At 47.1% G+C, this 27,630-nt stretch overlaps 2 protein-coding genes across 7 annotated transcripts; both read right to left on the reverse strand.

The window, feature by feature from the left end:
* Nucleotides 1-446: 446 nt before the first annotated feature.
* LAT (linker for activation of T cells) lies at nt 447-16,940 on the reverse strand. Of its 4 annotated transcripts, XM_060281585.1 has the most exons (14): nt 15,783-16,940; nt 11,246-11,435; nt 10,805-11,004; nt 10,646-10,673; nt 9,814-9,863; nt 6,543-6,585; nt 5,262-5,329; nt 4,969-5,001; nt 4,690-4,747; nt 3,920-3,978; nt 3,328-3,381; nt 2,372-2,425; nt 2,131-2,193; nt 447-1,969 (listed from the first exon to the last, which is right to left on the reverse strand). In XM_060281585.1, exons 3-13 carry the CDS (start codon nt 10,896-10,898, stop codon nt 2,132-2,134), a joined length of 603 nt encoding a protein of 200 aa, XP_060137568.1. In that variant the 5' UTR covers nt 10,899-11,004; nt 11,246-11,435; nt 15,783-16,940; the 3' UTR covers nt 447-1,969; nt 2,131. The 4 variants fall into 4 exon arrangements, with proteins under 4 accessions (XP_060137568.1, XP_060137567.1, XP_034990797.1 ...); XM_060281584.1 differs by having other exon boundaries at nt 10,805-11,435; XM_035134906.2 differs by having other exon boundaries at nt 5,262-5,320; nt 10,805-10,903; nt 11,246-16,940.
* A 153-nt stretch (nt 16,941-17,093) lies between these two features.
* On the reverse strand, nt 17,094-27,410 carry SPNS1 (SPNS lysolipid transporter 1, lysophospholipid). 3 transcript variants are annotated; one of them, XM_035134903.2, is made up of 13 exons: nt 27,332-27,410; nt 26,555-26,793; nt 26,258-26,323; nt 26,005-26,141; nt 25,327-25,478; nt 24,797-24,863; nt 24,479-24,621; nt 22,417-22,569; nt 21,893-22,082; nt 21,427-21,492; nt 20,530-20,628; nt 19,191-19,362; nt 17,094-18,590 (listed from the first exon to the last, which is right to left on the reverse strand). In XM_035134903.2, the coding sequence occupies exons 2-13, from the start codon at nt 26,769-26,771 to the stop codon at nt 18,496-18,498; spliced, it is 1,557 nt and encodes a 518-aa protein (XP_034990794.1). In that variant the 5' UTR covers nt 26,772-26,793; nt 27,332-27,410; the 3' UTR covers nt 17,094-18,495. The 3 variants fall into 3 exon arrangements, with proteins under 3 accessions (XP_034990794.1, XP_034990792.1, XP_034990793.1); XM_035134901.2 differs by having other exon boundaries at nt 27,242-27,410; XM_035134902.2 differs by having other exon boundaries at nt 27,231-27,410.
* Nucleotides 27,411-27,630: the final 220 nt, after the last annotated feature.

Raw genomic sequence — 27,630 nt, forward strand, 5'->3', positions numbered from 1 at the left:
ATTATATGACTCTTGTTCACAAAATGAGCAGCAATACCTTCAGGACTCTGAATTCAAGGAAAAGCAAAAATAAAATAATCCAGTAGCCTGCATCCCCATCATCCTCTACTGCAGTGTTTCTCAACCAGTGTGCCTCCAGATGTTTTGGGACTACAACTCCCATCATTCCTGACCACTGGTCTTGCTAGCTAGGGATGATGGGAGTTGTAGTCCCAAAACATCTGGAGGCACACTGGTTGAGAAACACTGCTCTACTGTGTTGCACAGAAGGCAAGTGTTTCTCTGGAGTTTAGAAGGCACCCATACATTTTCTTTATTCTGATAAGCTTTTGGCCTCCTTTAATTTCCATCTCCTAGTGGATCTGTTTGATCGGCTTGATTTAATGCTCTCTTAAAAAAAAAAAAGACTTGTTACCAGTGCTTTCTTTCCTTAAAAAATGTCAATTCCCTACTCATATTGAAATACTGCCCCTCAATGAGGCCAAACTTAAATTCACAAAATGTTAGGGGTATGCGTACCCCTGCATACCCCCAGAAAAAAGCACTGCTTGTTACTTTAATGATGGAAACTGCCTAGGTTAGGGTTACCAGACACCCCCCGTTTCCGGCGACAGTCCACAGATTTGCAAATCTGTCCCCGGACAAATTCCGTCCCCGGAATGTCCCCAGATTTGCAAATCTGTCCCCGGGAAACGTGGCAGCGGCAACCTCAGCAGCCCAGAGCCAGCCTGGTAGCGCAGTTGGCTCTGGCTGGCTGCGGGCTGTTGGCTGCCACTGCCACTGCCGAAGGCGAACCAGGGATGTCTGGCGGTACAGCTCTCCTGCCCCCTTCCCCCTTTGTTTTGACTGATGGGGGAGGCTCGGGAGTTGCAGGCAGGTGGCTGTTGCCCAGGAGGGGCGCAAGGCACGTGGTTTCTCTGCCGGGCAAGGTGCAAATCCCTTCTTTCGCACCCTGTGAAACATAAATGCGCAGTTTTTTTAAAAACTCGGCAACGGCACACTGCCCACCCATGACTCCCGAGCCTGCCCCTGCCCTCTTCCCCCTTTGTTTTGACAGAACGGGGGAGGCTCGGGAGCTGCAGGGCGGGCAGCCATTGCCCAGTTTTTTAAAAACTCTGCGCATTTATGTTTCACAGGGTGCGAAAGATGGGCTTTGCTCGTTTATACAATATGCATGTGTGCTTGGGCCCAGGGTCTTTTCCTCACCATCCCCACTACTGACTCCCTGTTGCTACTCAGCTTCAAAAAAAGAAAAGAAAAAAGTGCCCTCGGATTTATTGAAAAAAATCTGGCAACCATAGCCCAGGTGCCACGCTTTTGAAAACTGAAAGATGGAGCATAAATAAGAGTGGATGAAGCACAGTGAGTCCACATAAAAAGCCTTTTGTGCAAGCACCCCAAGTCGAGGAAGCAAGAGTAAACTGTTGGGAATTGTCTCTAATACTCTGTCATCCCAAGTAACTGAATGCAGGCTGAAGTGCTCAAGGAAGCGAGGAACCGCTAAGGTTCATTTCAGTTGAAGTAGAAACCAAAGTTAGGATCCCAGTGCACTGTTTAGCGATTGCCAAGACTTATCTGTTCACCTGACCCCTGCAGACTCTGTTCAGACCCTTCTAGGCATCTCTCCCCATCCATAATCCTGCACCCATTCCCTTTCAAGTACAACAATGATGGAATTACCAGTTCTTTATTTAGCCAAGAGACATAAACAACCCAGAATGCTTTGCGGGCTTTGTGGGGAGGAAGTGTTAGAAGACCAGTTCCACATGGACAGTCAAGCTTCTGAATCTTGCTACCAAGATTCTATAGTATTGTGGAAAAATCTCAGGATGTGTCAGCCAAAGTGCAAAGGAGGGCAATAAGTTACGGCAATATTTGAAGATGACTGGGAAGACAGTGTCCTTAGGTCAACAAGGTAATGAATCCTGCATATAGGTGACTGGAGCAACCGGCAAATGAACCTTTCAACCTAGGGAGAAATAAATGTTGGTTAAGAGTCTACAAATGCTCAGAGGTAATTGCTGGCATGCAGGTTCTAGGGTTGCCCTCTATCATATATATGAAGCCACACCCCCACCCCCACACACCCCACCCGTACCCCACCCGAAACAGACACCAGAATCCAGATACCTCAGACATTCTCATAGTCCGGAGTGTCATCTTCACTTTCCCGATCACTGGTGCCACTGCCAACTACAGGAAAATGTAAGAGGACTTAAAATTACGACAGGGAGATATACGGCCCCACTCATAGCCCTCAGGCAATTAGCCAGAGAACTGGATAATGAGGGGCTATAGGGAAATTAAATGAGTGTGTTGCTGAAGGGAAGAACTTCCTAGCAGGCCCACACAGCAGGCTTTTTCTACTCACCAAAACAAGGACCCAGGATGGTAGCTTCTGGTTCTAGTACGTTGACATATTCACCTTTGACGGCGAGAGAAAATGGAAGATTTAATTAAGGTTTAATGAAGGCAGGGAGGTCAACAGTAGGGGGAGCCAGACCCAGTGATGGGTGGAACCAACTCATTCTAGTTTTCTCCACACCCTTCCTTCCTGCTGAGTTTGACAAGGGCAACCCTGAAATTAAGGCAGAAGAGTCTAGCAGATGGCGATACCTCTTGGACCACTTGTAAGGAAGGAGGTCATTAAAAGGGGTTGGGCTGAGGACAGACTGAGCTTAGTGGGGAAGTGCTCTGCTTGTCCTGACAGACCACCCTTCACTGCACCCACCTCAGGAGTGCCTCTCCCTTGCTCAGTCACAGCAGAGACAGCATAAAGGAGCTGGTTTAACTCAAGAAGACCCGGTTTCAAGTCCCCTTTCACAACCACAAAGCTCCTTGATTCAGCCTCAGGGATGGACACATAAGCAGTAGTTTATGTGGGCCATCTGCTCAGCACAATTAAACCTGCAGCACCCAGCATTTTTATGATTTTTGCCAAGAAGGTGTACTGCTTTGCAGGAGCTATGCAAATTATTATACTTTCTTCAAGAAATTGGAAGCAAGGGTGCTCATAGAAAGGTTTTTAAATATAAGTCTCCGGCAACTAGTGCAAAAGGGTTGGATCCAGCATTGGCTGGATCTTTCAGTTAGTTGCTTCTATCTGCAACCCTAAATGCCCTTACTAGGGAGTAAGCTCGACTGAATGCTCTGGGACACCAAAAAATGAACCTTCCACCCACCCGATTCTGCCTGGCCCTGATTCTGCCTAATGATACATCTAGCTGTGCCCGGCATGGCGTGTACAAACCCACCTCCATTTTCAATGCCATCCTATGCCCTCATTCCTGACTACCCGGGCCCCATAGATCTACTTTCCACACTCACCGGGCGAATTCCGCTCACACTCAAGCACATTCTCATACTGCCCCCCTAGGGAATCTGAAAAGGAAAAATCGGAAGCACTTTAAACACTGCCCTTTCCCAATTGTGTCCCATGTTACTTTCTCATTTAGAATCACTGTGATGCAGCAGTGATGGCCAAACATGGCCCTCCAGCTGTTTTGGGACTACAATTCCCATCATCCCTGACCACTGGTCCTGTTAGCTAGGGATGATGGGAGTTGTAGTCCCCAAAACAGCTGGAGGGTCAAGTTGGCTATCACTGGGTTAGGGTGTTGCAGCAGGACCTGGGAGACCAGGGTTCAATCTCCACTCAGCCAAGGGGCTTATTGGGTGACCTTGGAGCAGGCACTGTCTCTTAGCCTAGCCTACTCTGCAGGGTTGCTGTGAGGATTGAATGGGAGAGGGGAGGAGCCGTTTACATCTGAGTTCCTTGGATGTAAGGTGGGAGAGAGATGAATGCTACATTTAGATGACCCTGAATTTTAAGACAGATAGGTTACCACCATGCCCTCCAAGAGAACCCCAGCCCCGATGCCAGGAGGGAGTCAGTCCATCCCACCTGCTGCCAACTCACCTGTGGAAGCACCGTCTTCATTGCCTTGATCTGTAAGTGGTGCATCTGGCAGCACATCACTGGGGAAGAGAAGGGAAAAGAATCTTTGGTGCTGCGCTGATTCAAGAAATAAGCAGTTGACATGCTGAATGAAACCCAGCATTGCCTGCTCTGACTAGCAGCAGTTTTCTGAGGTCGAGGGCCAACACTGCTTATATATCTTCATTTGTACTGGAATTGCATTTTTAAGGTGTTTTTAGATGTTTTAGACATTTTATCGTTTGTGTCTTGCCATCCATTTATAACATATTAACTGCTGCTGGTTGAACATTTTTCATATTCCCCTGCCACCTTCCCTACTGCAAAATGCGCAATTTTTTTCCAAAGTGGATTTGATGTGCGAAAGCAGCGAAGTGCTTTGGTCCGCTGTAGTTGTGCAAATGTAAATTTGCCAGTATGCAGATTTAGAAAATGGAATCCGTTCTGCACAGTAGTGCAGATTTGGCTGGACTACAACTCCCATCACCCTTGGCCTTTGGCTGTGCTGGCTGGAGCTGATGGGAGCTGCAGTCCAACAACCACACATTCCCTATCCACTGCTTTAAGCAGTGAACAACACTGATTGAGCAAGCAGAAGAAAGGTGGTATATAATCCATCAAGCAGAGATGCTGGGGATTTTATAGATGCAGAGTACGTAGTGTGCCAACAGGTTCCTATGAATGACCCAGCTAAAATCCATTATAAGGTTTGACCTCTGACTCCCCCCCCCCAAAAAAAACACCAGACTTACATGTATGGAGGGACATAGTTGTCATCATTATCTTCATCATCAGTGGCACCAGCTTGTACTGGAAGCACAGAGACCGGATATGCATATGAGCTTACATTCACATATACTGGGAGCCCCCACCCCAACATTGAGCCAAAACCAGCCTGCGGAATCCAGTCACGATGAGGCACAGTCAAGTCCAAGAGCACTGCAAAACTGCAGAGCGAGTAGATGACTCATGCAAGTGAGCTAAGCTGTATATTCCAGAAAGTGGCCTTAAAACCAATAATTCCTACTCACCTTCACCTTGGTTTTCATAACTGGGAATGCTTTCTGAGATGGGGACATGCCACAAAGAGAAAAGGAGGGCACTGATTAAGCCTACCGAGTGCCTGCAGCTTCCCAGACCAATGCCATTTGCCCCTCCCCCCCGTTTCTATTTCATAGAAGTAGACCTTCAAAAGGCTATTCATCCCAGTGGCTAGATTCCCTGACCTCAGCCTTTAAAGGCTTTGGTAGGAAAGAAGCCCCCCAATCCCTCCACTTCCTAAACCTTGCAAAAAGAAAAAAAACCCATTTCCTTCACAACTCACCATTATCCCTTTCAACTTTGTATGATGGTACTGGATAGGAAATACTGCATGGGGGGCATCTGCTGTGATTGTGAACAAAGAGGGAAAGGGGTTAATACAGGTACGAAAGTGGCCATGGAATAACAAGGGGACCAAGATGATGCTCCCAACATGCTTTTCTTATTCCAGCCATCACCCCCACTTTGACGAGGAATCCATAGGTGGTGGAAGAATGCCAACTGGAGATATTCTCTGAAGCTGAAGGCAAGTGATGCTTTTGCATCTAAATGTACTGTATATTCCTGCGTATAAGACTACATTTTAACCCAGGAAAATCTTCTCAAAAGTCGGGGGGGGGGTCGTAGGTTTTTTTAAAATTTTCTCTTATCAACTGCCCCGTGTGAAAGATATTAGGGAGGTTTTTTACGTTTGATGTTTTATCATGTTTTTAATATTCTGTTGAGAGCCACCCAGAGTGGCTGGGGGGAAAACAAGCCAGATGGGTGGGGTAATAATAATAATAATAATAATAATAATAATAATAATGGGTGATGCACTGGGAAGGGTTCAGAGTCAGGCTCTTATTTGCCCAAGCATTTTGGAGGACCTCTGAGCTAGAATTCTGCCTTACTCTATGATGTAAACATCAGAACAGTTGGATGCATTTCACACCAGGGGGTAGGGAGGGAGCATGGATGTCTTTACATGGTTTATGTTTTCAAACCAGATCAGAGCTGGTTAGGAGGGACACACACACACACACACACACACACACACACACACACACACACACACTATTTCTCAAGAAACTACAGGATCAATGTGGGCAGTGGTGAACATTGTACGCATACAGCTTTACAAACCTGCGGTGACTGACATGCTGATGTTCCCCCACATGCAAAATACATTTGCTTGCGTGCAGACATACAGTGGTACCTCTGTTTCCAAACATAATCCGTTCCAGAAGACCGTTCTGAGTTCTGAAACATTTGAAAACCGAAAACTCAATAGCCAACACCTAGGCCTCAGGATCAGCCGCGTGGCATGTTCGACTTCCGAGGCGTGTTCGAAAACCAAAGCATTTACTTCCAGGTTTATGGCATTCGAAAACCGAAATGTTCATCGACGGAGTTGTTCGAAAATTGAGGTACCATTGTAATAGAGGGGCAAGGCTTTAAGCACATGTGCTCACTCACAGAAACAAGCTTATTCTTTGCTCAAAACAGAAGTGTATGGTGTTGGGGATGCCTGGGTGGACAGATGCTCAGCAAGCAGCTCGCAAATTGTTCAGGAATTGCTTACCTCCACACGTCTGGTTGGGATGAAACGGCAGGCCAAGGTGGGGCTGAAAGGTTGAAGAAAGAGAAGAATGCAGATGCCATCACCTGAGAGGATTACATGAGATCCTAGCTTTTGGCTCACCTCCCATGCCCCACCCCCACCCCCAAAAAGCAGCAGCATCACAAAGGCCACACTCAAGTCTTTAATGGCTTGGGAGGACCAGGTAAATTGAAAGGTTATCTTCTCCCACATGCACACCCACTCAAACCTTAAGTTCCTCTCTTCAGAGCCAGAGGCCCTACCTCATTGGCCCTGCCAGGCTACAGGAGGGGGCAGCTTCTAGGGAGAAGGCCTTTTTGATGGTGGCACCTCTGATCCAAAAGGGCCTCCCCAGAGAGAGCTGCTTGCCCATCAGGTTTGTGGCCTTTTTGGCACAAGGGGAGAAATTTGTTTTTATCCATCCAGGCCTTTAAAAACAATTTGAATTTTAAAACAACACAAGATCTGGGCTCTAATGGTGTAAGCTGCATTTGGTAAATTCCTAACAGAACACATTTTCCTCCAATTTTTTACGCTGTGTTGGCACAGTTTTAAACGTTTTAAAATTATGATGTGTTTTATTTTTGTTTCACAAACCACATAAGGGAATATGTTTTGATGGGCAGCCATGGGCATCTGGTAGCAAAGTTTTTCAAAAGTTTTAAAGAAGATACAGGAGACCTCAATACATTAATCAGGACTGCTGTTTGATAAGTTTACAATCCCAATTAAAATTGCTTTCCCCTGCACTGTTGTGAATAAATCCTGCTCATTTCACCAGTTTTTCAATGCGTATTGAATGGTGTGCTTTGTCATTTATATTCTGATGTACACTGCAGTGTGTTTGGTGGGGGAAGTCTTCTTTCTGGTCAGGTAAAATCTGGTTTAACTGTCAGTGGGGGACCTTAACTGACAGCGGAGGAGGGGCTGGAGATGGAACTCTCAGTATGCAAAAGAAGGATAGAAGATATGCATATTCTGGTTGGTGGTTGCAGGTTTAGAATGTTTAATTATACAGTGTGATTGGCTGGGGCTAGACTGGGGGACTATAAAGCTGGGTGCTGGCCAGTCAAGGAGCTCAGTCCAGGCTGGATCACGGAAGAGGAAAGAAGAAGACCTGAGGGGAAGGGAGAGTGGCCAAAGACTGGCTGGGGTAAGTCATGTGAATCACTTGGCTTAGGCTGAAGAGCAGAGAGGAACCACTCAACATTTACAGCACCAAGAGGCAGTGGCGGAGGAAGAGGGGTGTGGTGGGGGCTGTCCGCCCTGGGTGTCATCCCTGAGGGGAGGGGACACTGCCCCCCGCCCCCTGGGACATTTGCCATGGGCCCAACTAGCCCCGCCCCCAGCTTGCCCCACCCCCGGGTGCACAGCATGTTCGCTGCTCCGGGTGCCAGAGCAGCTAGCTCCGCCTCTGCCAAGAGGGCAGGGGTACATGACACTTTTGGCTGCTGGACTCTGGTGTCTGGAATGAAAGCAAGAGTATAGATTCCAGTACAGTAAAAGAAGACATGTGCTTCTCAGTACATCAGTAGGGGTTAAAACAAAGGCTTCAGTGAAAGTCCTCAGTTATAGTGTTGGTGAGGCACAACCAGGGCGAAGTAAATACAAGGGCAATCTGGCAAAAGTGTTTTAATGGGGTAACTAACTGCTTTCTCAAAGCTGTAATAGTAGTGCAAAGTAAGCTTTTGGAATCAAAGTAAAGTGGTACCTCGGGTTACGAACACGATCTGTTCCGGGACGCAGTTTGTAACCCGAAATGGTCGTAACCCAAAGCGCCATTTTGCGCATGCGCAAAGCGCAATTTCTGCGATTTTTGTGCTTTACGCATGCGCAAACCGTGCGCGCTGCTTCTGTGCATGCGCAGAACACGCGCACAGCGAAAATACTTCCGGGTTTGCGGAGTTCGTAACCCGAGGTGCTCGTAACCCGAGGTACGACTATAACACTAACAAATTAGTACAGTGTATAACCATCTAAAAAGACAGTACTATATTAAAGTTACCCCATAAGCTGGTGTACTATAGAAGCTTGCAATACATAGATGTTAATACCTTTGTTAAATATAGTAACTACGGACCACGCCTATATCGCAGTTACCATTAGGATTATTGGTGCGTTAAAGGTGCAAAGGGTATAAGTGATATTAAATGCTGGCAGTGGTAAGGTTTTAGGAAAACCACTAAGTGGGAGTTGGGTTTTGTTAATACAGTCATACCTCCGGTTACGGCCGCTTCAGGTTGCGCGTTTTCGGGTTGCGCACCGTGCTGAACCCGGAAGTCCCGGAATGGGTTACTTCCGGGTTTTGGCGCTCACACATGTGCAGAAACACTAAATCACACTTTGCGCATGTGCAGAAGCGCCAAATCGCGACCCGCGCGTACGCAGATGTGGCGCTGCGGGTTGCAAACGTGCCTCCCGCACGGATCACATTCGCAACCCGAGCGTCCACTCTAAAATAAGTAAGGAAATAGGCCCTATCGCCTCACCACAGCTATTATATTAGTCTGAGGGAGGGGGTTCCCAATGAAAATTTGGAGAGGGGAGTCACATGCACAGCAGCTCATGGCTATTAAATAAACAAAACAAAACAAAACCCCTGACATTCTCACAAATTAGTATCACATGTAGTTTGCTTCTGACTGGCAATGGGCCAAAAGATCATGCCGTGTTGAATTTAAGAGTATCAGAAGAGCCTACTAGATCAGGCCAATGGCCCATCTAGTCTGGCATCCTGTTCACAAAGTGGTCAACAGCACTTTCACTTCCTGTGGTTTCCAGCAACTGGTATTCAGAAGCATTGTTGCCTCCAACTGTGGAGGTAGACCATAGCCATCAATGGCATTTCAGATCTAAAAGCTGTAAGTTTGGAGCAGAGGATATTGTTAGGAATCCTGTAAGATTGTGGCTTGTCAAGGTGGTGGTGGTGCTGAGGCAGAACAGTGGGGCAGATTTGTTCAATGAGACCCCATATGGCTGTATCAGCTTCCCAGAGACTTCAGTGATGGTAAAGAAGAAGAAGAAGAAGAAGAAGAAGAAGAAGAAGAAGAAGAAGAAGAAGAAGAAGAAGAAGAAGAAGAAGAAGAAGAAGAAGAAGAAGAAGAAGAAGAAGAAGAAGAAACAACAACAACAACAACAACAACAACAACAACAACAACAACAACAACAACAACAACAACCAAGAGCAGATAAAGCAGGAGACTACAAGCCAGCCTTTCAATTTAAAAATAGTACTGAATGGGCAGCTACTCACAGGGAGGACGTCGTATGTTGAAGGTTTTACTCCGTGCACTAGTTGAAGGTCTGTGGGGGCAATGCATTAATCATTCTTCTTTTCACGGACAGTACAGGAATCATGCTTGAGAGACATATCACTCTGCTCCCCAAAACAGCACAAGAAACTCTCCCCTTCCAGGTTTTGGATGAAACATCAGAAGCTATTTTCTGCAGAGCCAGGCCATTGGCCAACCTCACTCTGTAGAGAACGGCCTGCACCATGGATGGGGAACCCCGGGCTCTCCAGCTACTGTTGGGACTCCCAACGTCCACCAGCCTCAAGCCCCACCCTCCCAATAGCCAGGGAGTATTATAGTCTAGCAACTTCCGGAAGGCCACAGGGTTCCTTATCCCTGGGGTCTACACTGACAGACATGGGCTGTACAAGGTTTCAGATCAGAGGCTTTCTCAGCCCTACTAGGAGATGCCAGGGACTGAACCTGGGACCTTCTGCATGCAAAGCACTTGAAAGAGTAGCATGCTAACACCACAAACAATTTCCCTTTCCTCCACTGTATCAAAAAGTGGCCTTCATGCAGTATCCATGTGCTTTGCGACTTTGGGAATTGTATATTAGAGTTGGGGTGAGGGGAGTAGACAGAAGGCAGGACCTCTGTACCTTCCTAGTGGTGCAAAAGAGAAGAAATGCACCTTTTCCTTCTGGGGTAGAAGCTGCCCGTTGCATCTGGCCACCTTAGAACATGCATCCATTTTCCAAACCCCTCCCCAAGCTCTGGTTTGCGCGCGCACACACACACACATACATTTTACCCCCAAAGTAAACCCCAATCAGTCACTAACTTACTTACTTGTACTGGTAATCATCAACAGATGGTGCTGTTGTGAGAGAGGGAAAGAGACACCAATGTAATTAAGAAGTTCACTGGGGGGAGAGCAATGAATGGAGAAGTCGGGAACTGTTTGCTCCTCAGGGAAAGGAAGTTTGGGGAGGGCAGAAGAGACTTAACTGTCTAATTCAGGGTCCTGGCAGTCAATGCAAAGCACAAGTAGAATCGCCAGAAGTGGGACAGTAAATGCCAGCACCCAGAAGATGTCATCCATGCCACCTGCAAGGGGGACAGTAGCAGTATCTTGGAGTCAGGGCAGGTGCAAACTCCAAGGCGAAAAACAGCATTGAGCAGCTTAGCGGCACAACATGTCAATAGCCCTGTGGGGAAACAGCCAAATTCAAGTTCTCGGTGTGTGTTAAACAGATAATGAAACCAAATATAACTGTTTGTCCCGGTCCCTATCCACCCAGAAAATCCAGCTTATTGAAATGTCTTATTCAGAATTTGAGTTTTGACAGTGTTTGGGTGTCATAGTGGGTTTTCACACTATGTAGTAGCAGCAGCATGCCACAAAAGATAGCGGAGTGGGGGGGAGGAGAACAGCTTGGGCTTGCTTACATTGTGATGTGGTAGCAGCCCCTTCGCTAGGCCCGATGAATGCTGGAATGTTAGGAGACAGGGCAGCAGAGAGGCATTTGTTCTCTCTTCCTGAATGGGAACTTGACCATTCAGTATCCAACAGGTAGAGGAAGGAGCGTCTTGGTTGCTGTTCTTCAGGCCAAAGCCTTAGCAGGTGTGGACGTCTCAACTGGTAGACCATGGAATGATTGGCAATAGATTGGCAAGTGTTTTTCACTCCAGACAACAGTTAACAAAAAGATTCCCCCCTCCAAATTTAGGTTGTTAGAATCCCCGTTCTACAGCCACGTGCTAATTTTTATTCATATATGTTCATATATATGTGTGGCTCATGGGGTTCAAGAAATAACTGGCTCCACCCCACTGGCCACTATTTTGTGTCTGACTCTGACCCAAGCTACTGTTTTGTGTCCGCCTCTGGCCAGTGAACTGTGGGGTTCTAGCAAAAATCCAAAGTAGATTCTAAAAAAACGCAAAGTTTGCCAGGCCTGCACTACAATAATGCTCTTCAAATTTCCTATCACGGAATCCTTTTTACAGCCTTCCACTTGCCTGCCAATAATTATTGCCCAATCTGCCAATGAAGCGCTGGCAAATCACAAAGGAAAGCGCAAGGCTTTTTTTCTGCCTTGGTCAAATTTAAAAGCCCTCCCTCATTTTTTAAAAAAATTTGAGTAGCGCATCATGTTGTCTCAGTGAATGCTCTGCAAATTTATACAGTCTAAATTTCATTTTGGCATTTCAGTAAGCAACTCACTGATAGTCTTGTGCACTGTGTTCTGCTCTAGCTAGACTAACGACTTATCCCAAACTCCTAGGGTATAAACAGATATAAGAATCCCAGTTTAGCCAATGGCTGGCATCCGTCTGTGGAAGCAAAGAAAAAAAGAGGGGGAGAGAACTCCCAAAATTGTAGCAAAAAGTTATCTTCATGATACTTATATAGCTTAGGCAGGTGCCCCAGCAGGCCTGCATAGCTTGTCTGAGGCCGGGGCGGGAGTCCTTGGTCGGCTGAGAGGCCCAGGGCGTTTTCTGCATGACAGCTTAAGTCTTTCAGGGCTCCCCAGCTGGCTTAGCCCTCCGAGACCTTGGCTGCCCCCTTCCTCTGCATCAGCCTGCGTTCTGGGGGATTTGAGTCCCAAAGAGTTGCTGTTTGACTCTGTGGGTAGGTTGGCTCTAGGGAAACATTCTAGGGCTAGGCTGAATACTCTGTTCACTCAGGGCGGAACAACATGGCCTATAGGGCCTCACCATTGCCCTGTGTGCACAGAGATATACTGAGCCTTACGCAACCTTGTTCCCTTATGATTTGCAGCTGGAAGGCAATCAATAGTGCAGAGAGAACTCTCTTTCAAATGCATGTGCTAATCCCATCGTTACTGATAGACCACAGAGATCACCACATATCAGCCAGGGAGGCGAGAACAGGAGGGAGCACAACAGAGCGAGCAGTGGTCCTGTGAAAATAACCCAATTGACAGGCCGCTTAACTGCATGCAGCAGCAGGGTGCACAAGAAATCTCCAAGATGCTGGGCCAAAAGAAAATGGTTGAGGTGGGTGGGTCAAGGCGGCTTTAGAAAGAAGGGATCCCCCAAATTCAATACAAGCTTGGAGATACAAATGGGGTTCTAGGCTATGATCCACAGTACCTTTCAGCAGGATGCTAATTCACAAAGTCAAGGCAGGTATACACATTCTGGAGTTGAGCAAGAGACAACAGACAGACAACAGCATCATGGTTTGCCGCAAAAGTGACCACGACGGGGAATAGATAGGGAAGTTAGCTAACAGAATTGCTTTCAGATGTGTCTATTAGGAGACATTTGCACTCAAATCAATTTTCTTGAGGCTTTTTTTTAAAAAAAATTGCAAATTAATGTGGAGAACTGAACATAAGACTAAAAATGAGAAAAAGAGAGAAACCCAAATTGATAGGGTTTTGCCATCCCCAGCTGCCTGAAAGGAGCAGTGTATGTTTGTGTGTGGAGATCTCACTCATTTCCCTAAATACACATAGTTTTGCAATGCAGTTTCCCCATATACAATGCCTTTTCCCTTGTACATGCCTTTTAAATGCAAACATTACCCCAGTATACACATTTTGTTATGCACTGCTTGGTTAGAGAATTGCATTGCAAAATTCAGAAGAGTGCGAATTTCAAAAGATGGCTTTGTTTCAGTTCATGTACAGCTTCAGTAAGTGTGGATTAGGTAGGTTCACTTAATGCCAACAGAGAAAAGCCAACTGAATTGGATTTCTCCCCCACCCCTAGTCTGTAGGCACCTGAGGCAGCCACTGTGTTGAAGCCAAACTGGCCTGGGTCTAGGAACCCTCCCCACGCCTCCTTGAGCACCAGGGAAGAGAGACAGATGTAAACAAAATAATTTAAAAATGGACATAGGTTTTGTCAAGGTACTCCAACTAAAAAGATTGCTGTGGACTAGAAACTTAAGTGGATTAAATTGCTGGGTTAGGAGGTATAGTGGAGACAGCTCAGTTGTGAATGAAACAACATCATAGAGCTGACACTTCTATACTTGGGTGTTGGCATGTCCTGAGACACTAGAAGTGGCTTTTGCCAGCTGCACATGGTACAAAATGTGCTTTGATCATTCCTGGTCTAGGAGAATTTACAGTAATTCAGGCACTGGTGACTTCAAGATTGGATTACTGCAATGCACTTTATGTGGGGCTTCCCTTGAACTGAACCTGCAAACTTCGGTTAGTGCAGCACAGTTGCTGGCAGGAATGAGACCCTTCCTGCAGCCAATCAGAAGCCACGCTTTGGTTTTTGAACATTTCGGAAGTCAAACAGACTTCCAGAATGGATTCCGTTCAACTTCCAAGGTACGACTCTATCTCAGTGATGGAGAATCTGCTTTGCATGCAGAAAGTTCCAAGTTTAATCCCAGGCATCTCCAGGTAGGGCTGGGAAACAAACCCTGGGGAGCTGCTGCCAGTCAGTGTTGACAGTAATGGGCAAGATGGACCAATAGTCTGATTCAGTCTAAAGCAGCTGCCTCTGCGGCTCCTATTTGGGGTATAAATGTTGTTAATAAAAACCTCCACACACAACCATCCAAATGTTTTACCAGATACTACATTCCATGCCACATTTCCTACAGAGAAAACCTGTTCCAGAACCCCGAGGTTGTAAGTGAAGGTTCTTTGATGTGCCCCTCCCCCAGCATAGAAAAAAAGTGTGTGGGAACAGCCGTGGGAGCAAGGGTGACTCACGCCAGTGACAGCAACCCACAGCCGGATTTGGGCGCCAGTGCAAAAAGCCTCGCTCTGTGTTGTGGGTGCCGTAGGAGGGAATTTGCAGCTGCAACTCTGCAGCTGCAAGGCTGCAATGTCTTGCTTGGCGGAGGGGGAGAAGAGAAGTTAGCAGAGACCTTCTAGGCGCCACTCATGATTCAGTAGGTGGGAGGGGGCAGGGAAAGGGATGGGGCCTGCGATAAACCTATGGTTTGACACCTCTGAATAATGCCAAACTCTCTCCATACACACACACACACACACACACACACACACACACACACACACACACATGGTCTCCCCACTTCTACTCCCTTGATTGGAGCACTGGCAACAAGCCAAAGTGACCACAAACCACGAGTTCCGTTACTGGGTGGAAACTGGCTTGTTGGAGGGAACTGGAGGAAAATGGCAAAACGAAGGGGTGGGAAAGTTGGTTGGGGGCGGAGGGTGCCAGGCCAAAATTTGAGGGAGGTTGTTATGTGGATGCGTCTGTCCTATTTCTTTCGCCCTCTTCTATGTAGCGTTACTCGTTTATTATGCCCCACACCCTTCAAAGCGAACCCAGTTTCAGAGATGGATAAAACGGAGGGAGGGAGGGAGTGAATGCAGTAGCAAGACAGAAAAAAGATTGTGATCAGAACAGGGGGTGGGGGAGGCACAGAGCAGGAAAAGAAGCACTTTGCGCAATGAAGAAAAACAATTTATTGCTTCCCGCTGTTCATCTGGGTTTGAATTTGCATTCCTACGCACCCTGGTGGGGCAATGGGCACAGCCTAGCTAGCAACAAGGGCCATGGACCCAAGATTATAGCCAAAGTGAACTAAACAGTTTACTGGTGTATGACTACACCACCTCCAACACATCGTTTTCAATTCTCAATTATTTCTATATTTTGCAGTGTCAAAACTGAATTTTTACAAACTTGAGTCGGTGGTCCCGGTCACTGGTTACGCTACACTCACTGGGACGCTTGGGAGGAAAAAAGTCAGACTCCAAACTAACACCCACGTGAAAAAGTCTTTTCCGTCTCCCCCCAGAATCCCACCCCCCCTCAGCCCAGCCATTTGCACTGCCATTCCTGCCTCTTTGTGCCCCCTGCACAATTCCAGAAGCTGGAACTCAGCTCCTTCTGCCATGGGACCCAGGGACCAGAACCCAACCACCTAGAATATGGCATTGCCAGGACAAGGGTCAGCACCTAAGTACTCCTCCTGCACCACCACTGCCTCCACCTCCTCCTCTTCCTCACTCACATCAGTGAAAACTCACATCTGGGGTTCCCAGTTCACGCCTGGATGGAGCCTTCTTTTCTCTGCTGTCGCTGAGGCGGTGCTGCTGTTTGATTGCTTAGGCAGGAAGGAAGCACCACAGCCGCCAGCAGGAAGTCGAAGGGCAGGTGCACTAAAATATGACATTTGGGGGAGGAAGAGAAGGCACATCTTCTTGGTAAATCTGTCGCATTCAGAAGCTCTGGAGATATCAGCCAGACGTCGGGGGCCTCTAAGACTTCGCCAATCCTTAGTCTGTACCAGATCCAACTGCAAGACACCCCAGAACTTGCACTGAGAAATGTGCAACTCCTAAGTTCTCTCCCAAGTACAGAAGGGGCCTTGTATGCACATATACCAGAGGACAAGTTTTATATGCTCAGTAGAATCAAGTGGTGAAGCCTTTTCTGGGCTGTACCATTTCAGGCTGCAGGGGTGTGTGCGCAATTTGCACATGTCAATGCTTTTCTGATGGTGGGGAGCCTTCCCATACATAAAAGAACGAATGACATCTACATGCCAAGCTGGATGCAGTGAGGCCTGTGCATTTTATCCAGATATGTGCCCCATCTATATATGATGTGAGATTGGAGGGGCATCTATTTTTATAGGAAATAGAAAATAAAAAGAAACCCACTTCTCCTTACCTGACTGCACCCTGGCTTGCAAAGCATGTTAAACATACTTCTTGTAGAACTACACACACACACACACACACACACACACACACACACACACACACACAAATGGGAAGATGGGTTTGACCTAACCTGTCAACCTGCTGTTTTTCAATGTGCAGGGAAGTTTACAACCCTCTCCCTACTCTTCTTCAAGAAAGATGGTACAGTCCAGGAAAAGGCATTTGGCGCTTCTGCCGACGACATGAAATAAATCTATGGGAAAGAGATTCACCAGCTTCTTTGTGCATTGAGCAGTGGAAAAAACAATGTATCTCACCCTGCTTTCCCCCACCCCACTGGCAAAGAAACATGGCTGATATGAAGTTCGTACTAATCAAGAGACTCTCATTCTTCCATTAAGCCCCTGGGGGTTTCCTTCAACCTCTCCACAAGGGCAGTTCAAATCTCATTTCCATTCTTTGCTTCTTTGCCACCTGCAAATGCTACAGATCGTTCATTCCTCAAGGATTAACAGGCATGCAAATCATCACACACACCTTTGACCTCAAGCCAACATCTGTTCCGAAGCGTAGAAGAGCAGCTATAGGTGGTGGTGGGACATCTTTCAAAACCAGTAATAAACCATACCAAAGCAATCCATGAAGCAAGAAACTCATTTTGATCTGAATGCAAGAACCTCAAAAACCAGTATGTTTATTGTAGCATAAAGCTTCATGGGCCAGAGCTCACTTCCTTAGTTGCATGGCATGTTATCCTCAGCTGACAGATCTATCTATCTATCTCACATAGGCCCTTCTAGTTTGGGCCCTGAATCTGTTGCAGCAAAGAGCAACAACCCAGCTATTCCACTGGAATGTCTCTACAGAAGACACCTGGTTTAACATTCCGGTGCGCCACAATCTGAAAACAGAAGAAATAATTTCAGGATAAGTTGTATCACATGAAGGTCACTGCAGCGCAATGCAGCTTCACTTGATGAATCAAGCACGTGAGCCAAACCACTTATGAAGGGGTGCAAGTCAGATGGCTACAGGGTCCCCAAAAATGCCTTCCAACCTTGCAATTAGGCAGATTTCACAAATGCATGCCCCCCTGCCTCAAAGGACAGCCATCAAGTGATGGCATGCATGTGCAGAACAGCCAGCCTTCATCCACCAAATGTGTGACACCACCTCACTGCACTACTTCCTTAGCTGAGATGGGCTCCAATGTTCAGTAAGCATTTAAAAAGTCAGAAGCAAAAACACACAGAAAACAAGGCACCTTATCCTCTGGATCTCAAAAAGAAACTTTTGACTACACCCAATTTCTGATTGCACATGTTCTTGATGCTTCAAAGGAAGACAACACAATCTTAACAGGCAAGAACCTTTTGGCCACCAAATAGGCCAAAACAGAGGCTTCAGGATTTTTTTTTATTTTTAAAAGTATCCCTCATGACCAACTCTGTTCTGAAGTCAGTAAGATGTAGTCAATACTACTAAAGCAGAGGTTTCTTGATAAAAAAAACATTTTCTGATTTCTTCCCTAACATTTATTAAAAGCTTATTTAGAGCCATTTCTAGTTCTTTTTCCCTGCATAAAAGCTTTTGAAAACTCTCCTGCTGCCACAGCTAATATGCCCCCGTTTACCCCTTACTTTACAGACCAAAGCCTTCTCCTAGACGTCTTGTGACATACAGGAAACTCCGCATATATGAGGGGTTACGTGTTGAGGCACCATAATGTAAGTGAAATCACATATATTGAGAACGCCATTGAAAGGGCCTCTGGGAACCCTTGAAAAACCATTGAAGCCATTCAAAGTAGCAGGCAGAGATGGGGGAAGGGTTTCATTGTTTCATCCTGTTCATCTGAAAAACACCACAACTCTTAATAAAGTTAGTGCTTTATAAAAATCCCAGAAACACAGACACAAAAAACTGATCTTCCCCTGTCGCCCACAAAATCACCCGCCTGGGTCCATTCAAAGAGTCCATCTCCCTGTGAGTGCCATGCGCAGCAGATCACAAGTCCATCATTCTTTCCCAGATTGGAGGAACCAAGTGGGACAGGCTTCAGATCAGGACACTAGAAACAGGGACTTTGGTGGGTCGCCCACCCTGAGGAACAACAATGCGATCTTCGCCTTCAGGTGACTCGTGAAATTGCCCTGCAGGGAGAAAGAGTATGGCAGGGTCAGAGGCTGTTTGTCCATGTTAGAGGAAAGGAGGCTCCTGGTTGTTTGTCCTCCCTTGATTTCCTACATGGTCATACACACTTCCTAACACACAGGACTTATCAAGACTTAAGACATGGGCCATCCCTGCTACTCAGAAATTGCTTTTGTTGCCACTCAGCTGCAGCCACTACAGCAAAGCCAAAAGCCTCCTCATGTAATTGCCCCAAAAGGTTTCTTCGTGGGGGACAAGGCATTCTAAATCAAAAAGATGCTTCCAAAGTGAGGTGATAACAATTGCCGTCTCTTACAAACACTTTTTGGGCAATTTAAAATCACACAGGGAAGCTCCCTGGACACCCACATTTGGCATTGCCTTCCCTTTCCATCCTAACTCATAACTGGCTGTTACACCACACCATCCTTTTTCCAGGAAAGTTCTATTGTGCCACAGGAGAGGAGTGGCTTCCTCATGGCACAGAGCCACAATTGTTTTTGCTACTGGGGTGCCTGTTTGGTGCAGCAGTTCCGTGCCAGGCTTCATGGACCTTGACATCTCAACTCTGACTGGCCAATGGAGGGAAGAGGTTTTACCTTGTACATACAGCTCTGTGCGCTTACGGTCTGCCTGGATGAAGCAAGCCGTAGCCAGGAAGAAGCCGCCACCAATAACCCCAACAAAGGCACAGACCATGAGCGCATATTCTAGGCTTCGGAACTGCGACAGGAATGTTTGGGGGCGATCATATTGGATTCGGTCACTGATCTGGAGAAGGGATTCAGCAAAAGAACACACACAACACACCATTATGCAGTGTCAAGTGGAGCGGCACAACTAATAGGAAAGCTGGCAGAATTGGAAATTGGTGGTGTTTCCTAGCACATAGCAATTGATCACAGCTGAGGCAATGAGTGGAAAAAAAACCCACCCCTACTACTCAACCACTCTCTCTCTCCTCTGGTTTGTTGTGTGCTATTGCTCAAAACTCACTTAAAGGAATCGCAGCTGCAGTAGTTCTAAACCAACAAAATTCTTTCCAACATGTGGAAAACAGAGTATCTGCTAATGTTGTACAGTATATGTATCATTTATATCGATGCTGGCTTTTAACAAGAATGACTACAAAGTGGTTGACAGGCAATAGAACTATTTTAACATTTTTCAAAGCCACACAGTAAATGCATATAAAATAAAAAATTATTTAATACGAATTTGAGAGCACACTTCCAGTTAACTCTCATAAGACCTGGCAAGATAAACACATTTTTACACGCCTCCAAACACAGATTGGCAGGCAACATACAAGTAACATTTTGAGAGAGCCTTAGCTTCGGAGTCGCTATTAAGAAGGCCCTGCTCCCAAATGGAAAACAGTCTGTTCTTAAGATGATCACCCCGAAGCAGAGCTTCATCAGCTGAGCTTAGGTCTTGGGAGGTTAATATTGCACAAGGTTGCAATGCATCAATTTCCCTTGGCCTGAACAAACATTGCAGGATCAGCCTGGGCTGTTTTGGCCCAAGAAATACAGCTGTGAGAGCCAGTGTGGTGTAGTGGTTAAGAGCGATAGACTTGTAATCTGGGGAACCAGGTTCGCGTCTTCGCTCCTCCACATGCAGCTGCTGGGTGACCTTGGGCTAGTCACACTTCTTTGAAGTCTCTCAGCCCCATTCACCTCACAGAGTGTTTGTTGTGGGGGAGGAAGGGAAAGGAAGAATATTAGCTGCTTTGAGACTCCTTAGGGTAGTGATAAAGCGGGATATCAAATCCAAACTCTTCCTCTTCTTCTTGCAAAGTATGATCTAAGTGTTGGGAAAGAGAGCAAGCAGCTGATGGCAGAGAAAAGAGGAGCTGCTTGATGGGTAGAATGCCTCAGATGTCGCAAGCTTTGAAAAGCTGATCAGAAGTGCCTTCTCGCTGTCCCAAGCACTTACCAGGCCAATGAGATAAGGACTCCCAGCATCACCCAGAAGATGCGACAGCAGGATCTGAAAAGCTTCAGCTGTGGATCGGCGTGTGGGGATGACAACATACTGGGAAGAGAATAAAAGCTGATTTACTGGTGCCCTCTGCTGGACAGCAAACAAGTTTTAAGGTCGCTTCCCCACATAACTATAAAGCCATTACAAGCCACTCTCTCACACACATTGCTAAGCCTCTTCTGGTTGCCCTTCACCTTGCTTTTATTCTATACCCGCTTTGGTGTCTTGCACACTCTTGCCAACTGAGGATTTCACTTAGCACATTTGACAAAGGGGACCAGAAGCCCCCAGAAGCTCATGCAGTCCTCTGTAGAAAAGCAGCAAAGAGGTGCAGTCCTGTATACCATGCCAACTGCCATACCAGACAGTAATTGTGGTAGTATAGCTATACACCGGTGAACCGTTGCGCCAGTGGATCTATGACACAGTGATACAGCCAAAATGGGATAGGGATTTGGGCAGGACAAGGGAGGAGAAACCATCATGTTGGAGCTGTAAGAAACAGTACACTGACTACCCTGCTATCTGCCATGGGCACAGAAGCCCTGGAGGGATGCCCAAGGTGCACACTTGCAGCAACACTTCTAACTCCTCCCTAGAGTAGGCCAGAATTATTGTTTCATTAGAGGGAAAGAGATTTGCCTAAGGATATCTTGTGAATTCTCAGCAGAACTAAGTTCTTTTTTTAAAAAAAAACCACTGTCAATGGACAGTTAAACTCAGGGCTGGCTCACTCTACTTGATTCACTCTGGCTACCACCACGTGAGAAGGCAAACGAGAACGGTGCAATTCTGCAACTGAAATAAAAGTCTAATGTTTTGCACACTGCCTCTTCCCCACAGTCTCACCAGAAGGATGTCCGCCACTATGGCCCAGTTGAGGGAGAGGAGGGTCTCACCAATGAAGATAAATACCTGCAGAGGAAGGAGGAGTGAAGAGGAGAGACGGCATTATTTTTGTTTTAAAAATCCTTTTAATTTTTTTTAAAGATTCCAAAGCAGTGTACAAAAGTTTAAAAAGAAGAAGAGGAGTTTGGATTTGACATCCCGCTTTATCACTACCCAAAGGAGTCTCAAAGCGGCTAACATTCTCCTTTCCCTCCCCCCCCCCAGCTGCATGTGGAGGAGCGGAGACGCGAACCCAGTTCCCCAGATTCTACTGCTCTTAACCACTACACCACACTGGCATAGGACAGGCAATGGTGGGACAGGCAACGGTACCCACCATGCCACACCATGGACACTGCCACAAGAAAGCTGGCAGCACCCTCGGTGGCTGTACCAAATTAACAATTGAAACTTGGGGCAAACTCACGTAGGTGGCAACGATGCTCTGCTTAGCGGTCACCACTGCTAGGAACAGGAAGGGGACAGAGCCCAGCAGTCCAGTTGCACACACCAGGGGATCAGCACGAGGGTTGGTGCGGCGCCAGCGCCGGGAAATCTCCACCCCAGCACTGACACCCAGCACACCAGTCACACAAGTGATGACGCCAAAGGTGAGGCTGCAGAGATAACGATATGAAGAATTAATAAAAGCACCGCAGAGAAGGCTCAGAGCACTTCACATATGGTACACCCCACATTGCAGATGGGAGGATGAGAGACAGCAGCATGCCTAAGGCCATCTAGCAAGTTTACTGCAGGGGCAAGATTCAAGATTTGGGGCATCCCCATTTGTGACAGTCTCTTAGCCCTTATACTACAAACAGCTCAGAGTTAAGAAACACAGAGGTTTCAAAAGACAGCAGTGGTGAACCTCCACTGCTCAGCCAAGTGTTCCTCAAGAGAGAGCTGAACTGATGTCATGACTGAGGGCTTTCTCGGCTACTAACTCACCTATCAGAGTCAGAAGCATGTCCTGAGGGAGAAGGCAGGAGAGTGCCAGCTGCCAGGCGTGAGCGGTACAGGAAAGTTGGTGTCCACAGAGCCAGGGAGCCTGTCACAAAGGCCACAGCTGTGAAGCCTAGTGATGACAATATGAAACTGCGACTGTCCATGGGGGGGGGGGAGAGAGAGAGAGAGAGGAAATGTGAGCATAAAACAATAGCCCTAATCATTCCTGCAGTCAAGCAATTGGAACCATCACAGATCTATTGCAACATAACTTTCCTATGACCTCACCTACAAGAGAGTTGGCTCACCTATTCACAGCTGTAAAAATACAGAGAAATCGAACTATAGGCAACCAGGGATGAGCCAGTCCTTAGAAACACTCAGTCATCCCATGGCAGGATCTCTTTTAGGTCACAGTTTGCCCACCTGTAATAGTGATGGCACAAGTAGCAAGGTGTTCTCCAGCTCAGGTGGTTACTAGGAGAAAATAACCATACCAGGGAACTGCAACTGGGGACAATTTGTGAAACGCAGTCTGTAGTGTGCCACTGCCTCCTACAGAGAACATTGCTGATGGCACATCACATCTGCAGAGGGCCACAACCCTAGGCCTAAAGCCTGGGCAGGGGAGAACATTTTCTGTCAAGGGCTTTATATTCTTGGGTATAAGCTCTTGGGGGCCACATGCCAGGTAGGGTCAGGGCCAGAGGCAATGATGGACAAGGCTACCCCTTTCCTCTCTCCTTCTCCTCACCTTGTTTCCTATCTAGCAGGCTACTGCAGTGAGGACAGAGCACTCTTATCAGAGGGCTTTTATCACTTCCTCCCTCACTCCATTTCGCCCTTCCCTCAGTCCCCATTTCCCCACTCCAGCAGTGGCAGACTTTGGGCACTCAAATTTCAGCAGTGCCCTGGGTGCTAAATCTGGCGCCCCCTGTCTGCCACAGAATTGTTCTACAGAGTAGCACCCAGTACAAACACACCAGTCATACTACCCTAAAACAACCTCTGCCGCAGGACTTCTTTTCTCTAATCATATGAAGCTGAGAGCCTCATGAAATTAGGTCAAAGGCTGCATAATGGGCCTTGGACCACAGGCTCCCCACCCCTGTCTTAAAGCAACTCCTTTTCAAGCTACTGCACTAGCCTGTTGGCCCTTATTATGTTACAAAGAATGCTGGGGCACTTTCTCGTGGATTAAACAAGTCATCGGCCAGGCCTGCTGGACCTGGTGCGATTTAAGCACACACCCTAGAACACATCTCAAGTCTCAACATCTGCTTATAACTGCAGGGGAAGACTGATAATAGTGGACAAGCTTATGCTCAAGGGAACCTTCGCTGCCATTACCAATTTCCTTAATTAAGTTCCCCAATACTCTGAAGAACCAAATTTCAAAACCACCTCCATAAAGCACTCTGGATAGGTACCTGTCAGTATTGCTTTAAAAGCTGCCACAAGAAAGAAGACTGTACAGATTTTCCCTAAGTGGTTTGTTTTGCTTCTCAGTTTCTTGTCCTTTCGCTATCACTAAAGAGAATATCTACACTGATCTGGAATCAATGAAACTAGGGCAAGAAAGCTACACCTCGGTTTACGAATTTTCGGTTTACGAACGCCTCGGACCCATCTGGAACAAATTCACTTTCCATTACTTTCAATGGGAAAGTTCGCTTCAGTTTATGAACGCTTCAGTTTATGAATAGACTTCCGGCACCAATTACACCCATGCTTCAGGTTAAGTACACTTCAGGTTGTGTACTCCGCGGACCCATCTGGAACGGATTAATACACTTTCCATTACTTTCAATGGGAAAGTTTGCTTCAGTTTATGAACGCTTCAGTTTAAGTACTCCGCAGCAAGCCTGGAACAGATTAATCCATTTTCCATTACTTTCAATGGGAAAGTTCGCTTCAGTTTATGAACGCTTCAGTTTATGAACAGACTTCCAGAACCAATTGTGTTCATAAACCGAGGTACCACTGTATTCCGGAGCAATGCAGAAAAGAAAGGTGGGATGTGGCCTACATGGCAGCAGTGCATTAAACGGCACCCATTACTCACTTGCGGCTCAGGGCCCGCAGGTCAGCTGCCCAGGAAGTATACTGCAGAGGGGCATCTGAGTGCGTCTCCACAGTTCCCCGAGGCGGCTCACGCACCACAGTTATCAACAGTATCACCGCCAACGCTCCCAGGGCTGGTGTCACCTGTATGAGAAGATAATGATCTAAGTTGGAGGCATTCTAAACAGAAGAAAATAAAAACATGTATGCATAGGTGCACAGCAGACAAGCTTACTACAATGTGATGAAGATGAGCTGAACTGCAACATCATAAGGCAACAAACACCAACCAGTACAATTGTATCCCCACCCTACTCACCCGCAGGGCCCAATGCCAGTCGTCAGCCACATCTTTCACCTTTGAACCCACTATGTAGCCCAGTCCACTGCAGGTGAAAAGGGAGAACAGTCAGACCCCCCACTCAGGCAGGCTCCCCTCTTTCTGTGAAAGCCAATTAGGTTTGGTCATTGCAACAATGGGGGAATGCCAGAGATCAGCGGTAGAGCACCTGCCTTGCATGCAGAAAATCCCAGGTTCACTTTCCAGCATCTCCAGGTAGGGCTGGGAAAAGAGCCCTGCTTGAAAGCCTGGAGAGCTGCTGCCAGTCAGTGTAGACAATACTGAGCTAAATGGGCCAATGGTCTGAATCAGTTATATAAGGCAGCTTCCTATGCTCCTATTCCATGGCTTATGTCATGAACACACACATTGTGCTTTGATTGTTGCATAATGTGCTTTGATTGTTCCATAAGCCTGATTGTCAATTTACAGTAAACAGATTAGTATCTCCAGTTCAACTTCACTACAGTGCATACCCCACCCTAAAACAGACCACAGGGTGTTCGCACCTGCCCACAGGTATGGCGAAGTAGAAGATGCTGAGCATGCGGGATCGGCGGTCACCCACAAACAGATCAGCAATAATGGTGGGGGCAATAGTTGAGTAGCTGGCCTCTCCTACACCCACCATGCCTCGTGTCAGCAGCAACAGCCAGAACATCTAATGTGGAGAAAACAAACAAACTGAGGAAATGTAATAGTGTAGCTATAAATCTGAAACACACCCCTAAAGAACCTCAGGACATGCAGTCATGTATGGGTGCAAAGAATACTTTGTCAAGTACTGTATTCTTAACCCTTCTCAGAATTACAGTTCCTAGGATTCCTTGTTTGGTAGCTGTGAGTGTCAAGAACAGGTTTCAAACCTGTTCAGCAGTACTTTATAAATAGCCACTTTTCTGTGGCTTGTGACAAGTCAATCATGCACAAGGCCTTCCAAAACCGTTTCTTATCGGCTAGCAAATGTTTGTGATTTTATCCAGAGTTCAGCTTAATGACACACAGCTTAAATTGAAGGAAAGCATTGCATCTTCCCAATCTCAGAGGGCAGCTGTGCCAGATCTCCCCTGCCCCATAAGCCTCAATGCTGGGGGGTGGAAGGGAAGACACACAGATCCCAAACCCAAAGTTCTTCCCCATGCCTGGGTGAAAACTAATCTACAGAATCTTCTCCCCTGCCCCCATACCTCCTTGGGAATGTAGCTGCTCCCCAGCGTCACTATTGACCAGAAGGTGATCCCAATGCACATCAGGTATTTGCGATTATAGCGATCCCCCAGGTAACCGAAAATTGGTGCAAGCACCATATAGCTACTAATAAAAACTGAGAAGAAATAAATAATTATTTCCAGTGGCAAACACTCCTGCTTCAATAGCACTGCCCTTACGAAGTGCCTGGGTTGCGGGTGGGGAAGAACCAAGCCCCATCACCCTACTCACCTGTTTGTAGGAGCCCTGATTTGCTATCATCAATGTTAAAAAATGCCTCAATGTCAGGAAGAACGCCTGAGGTAAGGAAGAAGGATTACAGCATTAATACTTGGGAAAGACAACTAAGTATCCTCACCCCAAAACAATCCATCATGCCCATAATTATTTAAAATTAAGGATTAATGTTTTTGGGGAGAAAACCAACCCCTCATCGCTTTAAAACTTACAGCGCCCACCCTCCTGACACAGCCAGGAAGAGAAGCCTAAAGTTCCAGCTACCGTCCCATAGCACCCCAGCACCCTTACCAGCCACAGTGAAGCGGTCCATGTAGTTCAGTAGGTTAACAAAGCAGAGAACTCCCACAATGAAGCCAGCCCGTGTAGAGGAGATGCCCGTGAGGGTCTGTACCTCTTCTTCCCCTTCATGCCCAGTTTGCAGACCATCCTTTCCCTCTTCCTCTGTGTCATCTGCCTGGGTCAGGATTGGGGCTGTATCCACGTAAGGTTGCCGCTGAGATGCCATGGCCAGCGGCAAGAAGAACCCACTGGAGAGACAATATGAGATAGCCAGCCCCTTACAAACCCTAAAGAACTGCAGGGGAGAACAGCAAAAGGTCGCCTTTGGCAAGTAACCAGTCTTATGGCAGTTACTGAGGAGCTTAACTAGGGCGAGAAAAGCAGACCAGAAGAAGACGACCAGAAGAGAAAGTCAGTCAGTAATACAAATGCAAAACACACCCACTGTTCAGCATTATATTCTCATTTCCCACTCCTTTATTATTTTTATTTTTTATTACATACATATATTGCTATAATGTAAACAAAGCCAGAGATGAATTTAAGCGTAGTTACTCAGAGTCACATCTCGGACTGAAGGGAGAAAAATGACAACAGGCCCCTTACTCCGCCAAGCCTGACCTCACCCTGAAGCTATAATTAACCTGTAGCCCCCCCGAAACCCCCTTTCCCCTCCAATTCTAACCTGAGAGTTACCTAGGGAGGGAGTCCCGTCGCCCGCTCTCCCCGGCCCTACCAAGGCCCCGCCAGCATCTCACACGCCGCCCTCGCCGGCGACGGACATACCCAGCCTGCCACCCCCTCCCCACTCAGCAGAGCGGCTCGGCGGGATCACGTGACGGCTCTTTTCCTTGCCCTCCTTTCACGAGCTTTGATTATCATGTGACTCTTCTTCGTCCCCGCCCTTTCCGCCTCCCGATCCCTGGGTGCCATGGGAACAGAGCCGGTCGCCTGATCGCCTTCCGCATCACCAATACAAATACCGGACGCGCCGCGCGCTCTCTCCCGTCCCTTAAGGCGTCAGAGAGGCGCGCGCCCGCGCGTGTGTCGGTAGCGGCGGGATGAGGGCTTACTTCGGTTGCCAT

The sequence above is a fragment of the Zootoca vivipara genome, chromosome 13 (assembly GCF_963506605.1).
Source record: "Zootoca vivipara chromosome 13, rZooViv1.1, whole genome shotgun sequence".
Lineage (NCBI taxonomy): Eukaryota > Metazoa > Chordata > Lepidosauria > Squamata > Lacertidae > Zootoca > Zootoca vivipara.

Excerpts from the sequence above, each read along its gene's own strand:
- SPNS1 (XM_035134903.2), bottom strand. The coding sequence starts at position 26,771 with ATGGCATCTCAGCGGCAACCTTACGTGGATACAGCCCCAATCCTGACC. Across the intron at positions 26,142-26,257 it reads ATCAGGGCTCCTACAAACAG|TTTTTATTAGTAGCTATATG; the intron begins GTGAGTAGGGTG and ends ATTTCTTCTCAG. Across the intron at positions 25,479-26,004 it reads GCAGCTACATTCCCAAGGAG|ATGTTCTGGCTGTTGCTGCT; the intron begins GTATGGGGGCAG and ends TCTCCACATTAG.
- LAT (XM_035134904.2), bottom strand. The coding sequence starts at position 11,447 with ATGGTCTACCAGTTGAGACGTCCACACCTGCTAAGGCTTTGGCCTGAA. Across the intron at positions 6,586-9,813 it reads CAACATACGACGTCCTCCCT|CCCCACCTTGGCCTGCCGTT; the intron begins GTGAGTAGCTGC and ends TCAACCTTTCAG. Across the intron at positions 5,002-5,261 it reads CAAAGTTGAAAGGGATAATG|AAAGCATTCCCAGTTATGAA; the intron begins GTGAGTTGTGAA and ends TCCCCATCTCAG.